At 66.0% G+C, this 10,028-nt stretch overlaps 1 protein-coding gene across 2 annotated transcripts; it reads right to left on the bottom strand.

Moving 5' to 3' along the window:
* Positions 1–1,245: 1,245 nt before the first annotated feature.
* On the bottom strand, positions 1,246–10,028 carry DGAT1 (diacylglycerol O-acyltransferase 1). Of its 2 annotated transcripts, none has more exons than XM_061438234.1 (17): positions 9,642–10,028; positions 5,937–6,024; positions 3,950–3,990; positions 3,785–3,870; positions 3,640–3,692; positions 3,319–3,424; positions 3,122–3,235; positions 2,947–3,021; positions 2,773–2,876; positions 2,650–2,688; positions 2,520–2,561; positions 2,402–2,446; positions 2,215–2,327; positions 2,062–2,127; positions 1,887–1,974; positions 1,750–1,812; positions 1,246–1,677 (listed from the first exon to the last, which is right to left on the bottom strand). In XM_061438234.1, exons 1-17 carry the CDS (start codon positions 9,830–9,832, stop codon positions 1,522–1,524), a joined length of 1,470 nt encoding a protein of 489 aa, XP_061294218.1. In that variant the 5' UTR covers positions 9,833–10,028; the 3' UTR covers positions 1,246–1,521. The 2 variants fall into 2 exon arrangements, with proteins under 2 accessions (XP_061294218.1, XP_061294219.1); XM_061438235.1 differs by having other exon boundaries at positions 9,636–9,722.

Genomic DNA, 10,028 nt, shown 5'->3' with positions numbered 1-10,028 from the left:
TGTGGTCTCCCTGTCTGTTCCTCCTGCCAGTGTGGGTGGGGGTGGAGGGGGGCATGATGCGCAGTGTCTCGGAAGGGGCTGGAGGGAGGCAGATGGACACAGCACACTGGAGCCTCCTGGCTCCCCTGGGCTGCATGTGCTCAAGAGTTCTTTATGAAGGGACCAGGGTGGGATCAGCGTGGGCCCACAGGAGCCCTGTGGCCAGGTCCGCACTAGAGGACCAGGTGGGTGCACTGGGTCAGCACCGTGTGTCTGGAGTGAAGGAAGCACAGGACCCCCCCCTCCTGAGTCAGGCAGCAGGGGGTGCAGAGGTGCATGTGATGGAGGTGGCGGGCCGTAGCAGCCCACGCGGTGCCTTGCACCCCCAGCTCAGCCCTGCTCGCTGTCCTTGCTGATGAGTAGGGCCCAGGGTGGTGGCTTCCTGGGAGGCAGGGGTCAGGGAGACGCTGCCTACACCTGCTGTAGACCAAACAGTGCCTAGCCAACCAGCCTGTCTCGCCCAGACGACCACCACGGGCTAGAGCGGCTTCTGGTTGGGGCGGGGGCAGCACAGCTGGGTCCGCTGCCCAGGTACCACCTCGGGCACCCATCTTACTGGGCCATGGCTGGCTGTCAGGGTACACCTGCCTGGCACAGCCTCAGGGTTTCCAACCCAGGCGGCAGAGCCAGTAGAGGGGGGAACAGCCCAGGGTTGCCCTTGCCTCACTGCCAAGCTTTTTGAGTGGCAAGCTCTGGGACCAAGGTATTCTGAGGGCCACACCCAACTACCTGCTGAGGGCCTGGAAAAACGGGGAGCCCCTGGCATCAGGCCAACCTCTGCCCCCAAGGGAGGCCCTCAGTGAGGGCTGAGCCAGGCCACCTGCTTTGTCCAAGCAGCCCAGAGCCCAGCCCAGGTGAGCACCCCAGCAGGGGACTGTGCGCATAGCCTCTGAGACCTCTGCAGCCTTGCCTTGGAGTCTTTGCTGCCGTTCAAGTCAGCCTGATTCTCAACCCTCTTCCACACCTTAGCCTCTGGCCTGACCCAAGTTGAATCCACTTGTGTGCAGACCTCAGGCACAGGGGGCCTTGGAGCATGGAGTCTCCACCTCGCAGGGCAAGACGTCTGACCACAGAGCCCTGTGAGGCAGGGAGGGTCACCACAGCCCCAGCTCCTCTCCAGGCGCTGGGGCCTCCTTCCCACAGCATGGCCCCACGTGGGAGGGCCGCCCCCTCCTGCCAGCCCTGTGCCCTGGAGGCTGAGGGAGCTCACTGTGCACAGCACTTTATTGACACATTCAGACCCTTGGGCGAGATCTGTAGGGTTTCCAGAGCATGGGCACCTCCCAGGGGCCAGAACTGCGTCGGGCCTGCTCTCCCCTGGCAGGAGGAAGCCCCTCAGGCAGAGGCCTGGTGGGGGCCAGGAGGCAGCTTCCACCAGCCAGCCCCCCTTCTGCTGCGCCCAGGTTGGGGCAGGCTCTAGTCCAGCCGCAGGCAGCGCGGCAAAGCAGTCCAACACCCACGAGGGGGCCAGCCTGGAGGCGCTCAGGTGCCGGCTGCCGGCGCCTCACGGTTGAGCACGTAGTAGTCGTGGACGTACATCAGGACGGCCACCGGCTGCCCGATGATGAGTGACAGCCACACGGCCGCGTTGCCGTAGTTGCCGCGGAAGAAGCGGCCCACTATCCAGGCCAGCGGGATCTGGGGACACAGGACGGGAGTGAGCCTCTGCGCTAGCGGGGCGGGGCGGAGCGGGGGTCCAGGGCTGCTCACCTGCGCCATCATGCCGGTGAAGGCCCAGAGGCGGAACATGCGCAGGGGGATGCTCACCAGGTACTGAGGGGAGAGGGGCGTCAGCGAGCCCCACCCCCACCCCCACCAGGGGCAGGGCGCGCCCTCAGTGCACTGACCTCGTGGAAGAAGGCGGAGGCCAGAAACACTGCCGTCCTGGCTGCCCACTTGCTGCTGCCCCGCCGGAGCATGGGCTTGTAGAAGTGTCTGCAGGGGAGGCGGCAGTGGGCTGGGCGCCCGGGCCACGCGACACCGTCCCACCCCCCAACCCCCCGCCCCCAGGCGCACACCCACCTGATGCACCACTTGTGAACAGGGATGTTCCAGTTCTGCCAGAAGTAGGTGATGGACTCGGAGTTCCTGCGGGGGCGGGGCAGAGTGGGCAGGGGCTCCGGCCCCAGCCCCAGCGGGGGCCCCCACCACCCCCGCCCCGGCAAGGCCACCCACCACCAGTCCCGGTAGAACTCGCGGTCTCCAAACTGCATGAGCTCGGCCACGGCGTTCAGGCAGGAGTGGAAGAGCCAGTAGAAGAAGATGAGCCAGATGAGGTGGTTGGGGACCTGTGGGGAGTGGGTGCCAGGTGCCAGAACAGCCCCACCCACCCCCACGCGTCCCCACCCAGCAGGCCACTCACCGCCAGCTTCAGGAGGCGCTCCACGATGCGGGAGTAGTCCATGTCCTGTGGGCACAGGGCACAGCTGGCTCCCTCAGCCCTGACCCCGGAACCCACCCTGCCAGGCCTGCCTGCTCACCTTGAAGGGCTTCATGGAGTTCTGGATGGCCGGGACCATCCACTGCAAAAAGCGCAGAGTCAGCTCCCCAACGGCCCCAGGCCCTGCCCCCACCCCCCCTGCCCGGCCCCCTCCCCGCCCGGGCACGTACCTGCTGGATCAGCCCCACCTGGAGCTGGGTGAGGAACAGCTGGGGAAGGAAGCAAGCGGACAGTGAGCTGAGCCCCGGGTGCCGGCAGGCCCGCCCACCCTGGCCCGCGAGGCCCCGCCTCACCATCTCCAGGAGTCGCCGCAGCAGGAAGCGCTTTCGGATGCGGGGGGAGCGGGGGAAGTTGAGCTCGTAGCACAGGGTGGGGGCGAAGAGGAAGTAGTAGAGATCTGGAAGGGAGGGCGGGGCTAGCAGGCCAGGCCGCCGGGCAGTCCCCCCAGCCCCCGGCAGGATCCTCACCGCGGTAGGTCAGGTTGTCGGGGTAGCTCACGGTGCGCTGGGCAGCTCCCCCGTTGGCCTTCTTACCTGCCAAAGCTACGAGCAAGCGGCAGGGGGCGGGTCGGGGGTGAGCCGAGCCCCTGCCGGTCCCGAGGCAAGTGGCAGCCCAGTGGCCCCAGCCCGAGGCAGCCCTCACCAGCCTTGGCCTTGGCCCCAGCCCTGCGCTCTCGGCACCAGAGGTTGACGTCCCGGTAGGAGAACAGCTTGAGGAAGAGGATGGTGTAGACCATCAGGGCCAGCACGGAGCCCACTGTGGGAGAGGCAAGCTCAGGCCACGCCCCCCGCGCTGCCCGTGGCCGAGACAGCGTGGGCTGGGGCGGGGGCGGGGCCCACCTGGAGTGATAGACTCGAGGAGAAAGGCCACGGCCGCTGGGAAGCAGAGAATGGTGGCCAGGTTGACCCCGTGCAGCAGCAGCCCCGCCTGCTCCGTCAGGGCTCCCTGGGGTGGGAGCAGAGCGTCAGCCAGGGACCCCCCTCCCTGGTCAGAGGACCTCCCTGAGGAAGGGCCACCAGGCCTGAGGTGCAGCCCCTCCCAGGAAGGCCACGCAAGGCCCAAAACCCTGAAGCACAGTGGGACCAGCTGGTGGCCCGCCCTAAGCCCGACTGGTAAGGACCTTGAGGCAAGTCAGGGGCGGGCGTGAGGGCACTGCTTACCACGGCCAGGCGCTTCTCCACCTGGAACGCAGCCACGGCAAAGATATTGGCCACTGAGGACAGAAGCAACCCAGGGCAGGTTCAGGCCCAGATCAGCCCTGTCCCACCCACCGCCGGCCTGAGGCCTCCTGGGCACCCAGCTCACCAATGACCAGGCACAGAGCTGGCCAGCTGTAGGGGTCCTTCAGGAACAGAGACACCACCTGGATGGGGTCCACCAGGATGCCATACCTGCAGACGCAGGTGGGTGAGGGTCTGTGTAGGCGAGGGGTGAGGTGGCAGGGGCTGGGGCAGGCCGGGGCCCACTCACTTGATGAGGTTCTCTAGAAATAACCGTGCGTTGCTTAAGATCTGCGATAGAGAGAGAGGGACATAACGCTGTCAGCCACGGCCCCAGAACGCCCACCCCAGCTCCTGCCAGCACCTGCAGCTCAGGACAGTGGCCTCCATCCTGCAGGCCCAGCCCTGCGGGACCTCACGCCAAGCTCTGAGACTCCCCACCCACGGCCTGTGTGCCTGCGCAGGGGCACGCAGCCCCCGCCCGCCTGGAGCCAACCACAACCCCAGGTGCCTGTGCCACCGCGGCAGAAGAAACCTGCTGCCCAGCGGCCGTCCTCCGTCCCACCAAGCGGGTCAGCGCCCCTAGCCACAGCGACAACCCCAAGCCCCAGTGAAGTCCAAGCCTACCCGGCGCACTGCCACCCTCCCAGGGCTCTGCCCTGCCAACCGGGCCCATCCTCACAGGCGGGGTGTGCCCACGCACTTGGTGGGGTGGTGGGAAAGAGCGGGCCGGTCCTGAGGGGCTGGGGAAGCTGGGCCTGGGTCTCCACCCCTACTCACGCCCCCGCCTGCCTCGGCCGCTCCTGCAGCAGCAGCAAAGGACAGATCCCCCAACACAACGAGCTCTTGCCAGTGGCCTGGGGCCAGATGCCTGGCTGGCCTCTGCAAGAGCAGGGGCCACCACCTCCCCCACCCCAGGCTCAGGCCCCACGGGGGTTGCAGAAGGCTCTGTGGAAAAGTGATGCTTCTCCAGGCGACATGGGTGGAGTCCCCCACCCAGAAGGCTTCCCGAGGAGGTGACAGGCTCAGAGATGCAGGGGCCACCTGCCACACCATCCCCCAGCTAAACACCTAACCAGCCAGCTTACCAGGACACACGTGGTCCTGCAATGTCTGCCGACTGGCAGTTGCCTGTCCTGAGAGCCCACCACAGGCAAGAGTTGGAGCTGCTAAGAGGCCCAGCCACCTGGAAGCCCAGGCTGCCGAGAGGACGCAGCAGGCGGCCCCAGCTCCTGGGGGAGGGGGGAGCTTTGTGGGTGCACCAAAGGGCCAGGAGGCTGGGGGCTGCAGGAGAACAGACAGGCTGCTGAGGGCCTGCCCTGCACGACCACCTTGCCACAGTCCTGGACCAGCCACGGCCTCCAGAGACCAGGACGCGTGGACTACTGGGTCTGGACTGGCACACAGCCCCCACCGCTCCCCAGGGGACTGCCCAGAACCACAAACAGAAGCGTGGGGGCCCCTGGTACACAGGCAGCCTCTGGAGCCACACCCAGGGCAGGCAGACACGTCAGCTGGAGGGGCGAAGGCCTCGCGCCACATCAGCCCTGAGCGGTGGGGCTGGGCCCAGTCGGGCCTCACCCTGCCCCACCCTGAAGGCTGCCCCTGGGGTCCCTGCACTCCACCTTCTGCTGGGCAGGCCTGCTGGGGCCCCACAGCAGTGGCCTCGGCCAGGTCAGAGCGAGGCGGACACAGGACTCCAGTCCTGCTCCCTCCAGGGCTGAGGGAGGGGCCAGAGTCCTGCAGAGTGTGGCCTGGAGCTGTGGGCTGGGCTGAGAAGCATGTCCTCACCCTGCTCCCCCAGGTTCACCCAGGCATGCCGCACCCATGAGGGCAATTTGGAACAGAAGAGGAAGTTCTACGTGGACCCCCAAGACCACTCACCTGTGCTGCCAGGGAGGGCCTGGGCCCACGGAGCAGCCATCCCCCACCCAGGGCCACCAGACCATCCCTGCCTACTCTCTGTCGCCCCCTGGGGAGACTCCAGTGCCCCCTGGGGCGCAGACCCCAGCTCAGAGGTTCCCAGGCTGCCCTCTGCAGGCATCTCCTGGGATTCAGCAGGGACGGCATGAGCATGCTCCCGGTAGGGTCCCGGAGTACGGCTGCTCCAGGGACCCCCACCGCCAGCCCAGAGCTCCATTCACCACAGCTACACAAGTACAGACACCCACCCCTGGAGAAGAGCCCATGGCCCCCCGGCTGTCGGGACCCTTGCTCCAAGGTGTCACTCTACGTACCAGCATCACCACACACCAATTCAGGATGCCACGGTAGTTGCTGAAGCCACTGTCAGAACTGAACAGGGAATCCTGCAGGCGGTGACACCTGGAGAGCGGAGACGGACACTCGGGGCAGAGCATCTGGCAGCAAGGCCACCCCGCCGCCCACACATCCCCCTCCGCAGGCAGAGCCACCGGGGGCCTGCCGCTCCCACTGGGGGACGGGGCGTGGGGAGTGCCACAGGAGCTGGTGATGCAAGACGGAAGTGGGGAGGGGGCGGCCCCCACAGCAGCTGGTCCCTCCAGGGAGCCCAGGGGCCACCATTCAAACCACCCATGCCCTGCATTTGGCCCTTCCGGAGGGGAGGACCCAGCCTTCACGTGGCTTCGCAGGGTGAGCGCCACTCGAGCCCCCTGGGGGCTCGGCGCCTGGAGTCCACTGCAGAAGCCAGCAGGGGACTTTCAGAGCCTGCCTCTGAGAGCCCTGTGCCCAGTGCTGGGCCTGGTGGAGATGGAAGCCAACCCTCAGCTGGAGGCAGAGGTGGAGGGGTGCAGCTCAGCCCAGGCCCAGGCCCGCTGGCGGGTTCTAAGCAGCAGCCCCACCTCCCACCAACCACCCTGCCACCAGGAGGCCATCCAGGGCATTGAGCAAGGCCTCCAGTTTTGTAAGGGGAGAGGCCGGGGCTTCCCTTTCCCTCCTGTGGACACATGTCCCCAGCAATAGGGCACAGGAGAACAGCCAGCCTCCAGGGGCGGCTGGGGTCAGCACTCAGATGGCTGCACCCAGGAGACAGACGGCTGGGGAGGACAGGGTGCCAGCATCCTCAGCCAGGCAGCGCTGACAGTCTGGCCCTGCCTCCCTGCCACACCAGGCCCCCCCACCCCAGGCCCCGGCCGGCCCAGCCTGCCCACGCACCTCCTCCAGGTCCATCCTGGGCTGCACACACAGTGGGGCTCTGAGCCCCCAAGCCCTCTTCTTCGTGACTCTGCGCCTGCCTTTTGGCAAGGCAAGCAGGGCTCCCAGGCCCAACTATCCCAAGAGGACAGTCTGTGGGGGTATCCGCTTGATGGACCTGCCCAGAACCCCCCAGATCCAGCCCACTCACTGTCACTGGAACCGTCCCAAAGCCACCTCATGCTACAACCTGCCAATCACCATCTGCATGTCCATGTCTGCACCACATACCCAGGGGACGGTTTCATAACAGTGTGACCCCTGCCACCTTGGGGGCCACCAAGAAGACCACACTGACCAGATGTGCAGCAGTCTCTAAGATGAAAGAGGGGGAGGGGGGAGGGGAGCATTTCCCAATCCTGACAACAAATAATGTTATTAAAGCTTTTCCAGATCCCTGCTGTCAAATTCCTGAGGCCTGCCCCCAGCCACCACACAGACCCCTCAGGTCCCTCTACCAGCCTTCCGACTGTCCCACCCGGGCAGCGCCCTGCCCCCAGAGGTCAGAGGCCCCAAGCGGGAAGAAAGCCCACTGCCCACCAATCCCCACAGAGGTCCAGCCCCATGGCACAGTTCACTGCAGTGGACCAAAGGGCAGCAGGCATGGCCAGCGTGGAGGTGGGGCCTCACCCAGAGCTTCTCTGTCACCCTCTCCCTGACTGAGGCACTGGGTGTGCCTCTGTGCCCCCCAGCGGCCCCCATCTGCTCCGCAGTCCCACCCAGCCAGCAGGGCCATTCCAACTCATTACAGTTGGCACCTCATTCAACCTGCACATCAGTACTGGGAGGCGGGCACATGAAAATGAGGCTCACCGAGCTTCCCAACTTGCCCAGAGGCACAGCCCCAAGTGGGGATCACACATGCGGGGCCATACGGTCCAGCTCCAGGGCCGGACAGAACAAGGAGGGACAGGGTGCCAGCTCGCCTCCCGGCTGCCACTTCCTCAGCACTTCCTGCACCCAGCCTAGAGGCTCTGGACTAGAAAGCTGTGCCTGGAGGACCCATGAACCAATGGCTGAAGGACGCACCAGGTGTCGGGGCACAGGGGAGTGTGGAGGACCTGGAAGGGACGCACTCAGAGGCGAGGCAACAGCAGCGGCCTTCCTTCCGGCACATAGCTACACCTTGCTGCCGGAAGGAGTGAGCTCACACCCGGCACCTGACCCCGCCTGCCCAGACCTAGGTGAGCAGGAAATGTCCGGAAGGGCCTGAGGAGAAAGAGAGGAACAGGCAGGGAGGCAGAGGTGGGAGGATGACGACTGGGAGGCAGGGAGGCAGAGGCGATACCAAGAGTAGCCAGACCAATGCCCAGCCCTGCCCCAGGAGGCCCCCAGCCCTGTGGCATGTGGCCTGGGGACAGGCACACACAGCTGCGTGTCCTGGAGATCAGGAGGGTCTCCGGTGGCCCATCCCTGCCACCAACTGCTCCTCTTCCCGAGGGTCCAGACCTCGAGGATGGGCCATCAACAGGACAGGAGCAGCTTCTGGCCATCTGGCCTATACAGAGCAGGCAAGTGATGGCCCATCCAGGGTGACAGCTTGGCCCAAAGCTGGTACCCGCCCCCACCTCATACAAAGTGACCCCAAATCCAGTTCCCCAGGAGTGGGCAGAGGGGCCTGTGGGCCTCCTGGCCTTTGCAGCCGCCCCCTCAGGACCACCTGGGGCCTGTAGGAAGCCAGTGCCCCTCACAGAGCCACCCTCCCCATGGTGTCATCCTGAACTCTGTGCCTGACCTTTGCTCTCACTCTTCAGGGCTGCGGCTATCTTATCTCTCAGGTGAACTGTGTGCCCCCCAAGGGCAGGGACAGTGCCTGCACCCCAACTGCCCTTGTCCCTCCCCTCCCCACAGCACCCAGTGAAGATAGCAAATCCTTGCTGACTGACCTGTTGCCCACTTCCTCCTTGATAACCTCTAGCTCTGGAGCTGATCCCAAAACCAGAGCCCCTGAGAGCCCTTGACCAGGATGAAGGTCAGGGCTGGGGGGAGGGGCGTGGAGGATGGCAAAGGGGGCGCCTGGAGGCAGCCAGCAGGACTTAGCTGATGCCCACGTGGGTCAGATCCTCCCTTTCAGCCGCAGCTTGCTCCCCCAACTCCTTCCCATCAGTCCTTCAGCTAAGCAGGGCGCCCACCTGTGGGTGTGCGCACTTCCAACTCCTCCCCTGTACCCCAACCAGGGGTGAGGGTCCCATTACAGGACCCACTTTGACCCTAGAGCAGCCATTTGTGCTGGTAATAAGCAGGATCCTAGGCCAGTCAATCGCCGGGTGACGGATGAGGGACCTTTGTGAAGACCATTCTCTGGAGGGTCTGCGAGGGATGAGAAATCCCCTCGCACTGCCCCTGCCTCTGTTCTCCGCCGGTCCACCCTCCTCCTCCGGGAGCTTTATCAACCCACAAGGCACCCCTCATAGCCCTCAGGAAGGACCCCTGTATCTCCTTCCAGGTAGAGGACACTGTGCGTAGTGGGCTCACCCTGGGAAAGCTTCAGAACCCACCAAAGGAAGGCAGAGGGAGGGCGTCTAGAAGTTGAGCCGCTGCCCTCCCCTCGGCCCCCGTACCTGGGTGTTCCGGGCAGGAGACCCTCCGCCCCCAACCTCCCGCTAAGTTTCCCCGTGGAGGCCCGAGGGGCACAGCTGTGCACCAAGGTCCAGGCGCCAGACTCTCGGACTCGAGCCCGAGCTGCCGCCGACAGGCCTGGGCCACCAGGTTGGGTCGCAGGGGCCCCGTATCAGGGGTCAAAGGTTAGGGGTCACGCGCACCGCTACCTCAGGTCCCAGTGGCCGCTGCCCACGTCTACGTCTCCGTCCTTGTCTGTGTCCCGGACCGGCGCGTCCCCTCCGGCGCCCACATCCCGCACCTCCTCTTCCGCTGCCGCGGGCCCACTGCCGCCCTGGATCGAAGGCCGCGACCCCGTCCTCCGGCGCCGGGAGCCGCCCGCGCCGCCGCGGTCGCCCATGGCCTTAGTTCGCACCCCGCCGCGGCCAAGTCGTAGCCCGCCGGGCTGGCAGCACCCGAGGCCTGTGGCCCCGCCTCCGGACCCTTGGCCAACTGCCGCCACCGCCTCTACTACGCCACTGCCGTGGTCCGCGCCGCCAATCAGCGCGTGCAAATCCGTGCCGGACGGCTCCTCTCGGAGTCCTGGGAAGCGTAGC

This window comes from Bos javanicus, chromosome 14 (assembly GCF_032452875.1).
Source record: "Bos javanicus breed banteng chromosome 14, ARS-OSU_banteng_1.0, whole genome shotgun sequence".
In the NCBI taxonomy this organism is placed as follows: domain Eukaryota; kingdom Metazoa; phylum Chordata; class Mammalia; order Artiodactyla; family Bovidae; genus Bos; species Bos javanicus.
Note: the sequence above shows the minus strand (reverse complement) of the source record. Positions and strands in the feature narration are given on the sequence as shown.

Coding starts and splice junctions, on each gene's coding strand:
- DGAT1 (XM_061438234.1), bottom strand. CDS start 9,832: ATGGGCGACCGCGGCGGCGCGGGCGGCTCCCGGCGCCGGAGGACGGGG. Junction 3,991..5,936: donor ATTGGTGTGTGGTGATGCTG/GTACGTAGAGTG, acceptor TCTCTATCGCAG/ATCTTAAGCAACGCACGGTT. Junction 3,022..3,121: donor TGGGGCCAAGGCCAAGGCTG/GTGAGGGCTGCC, acceptor GCTTGCTCGTAG/CTTTGGCAGGTAAGAAGGCC.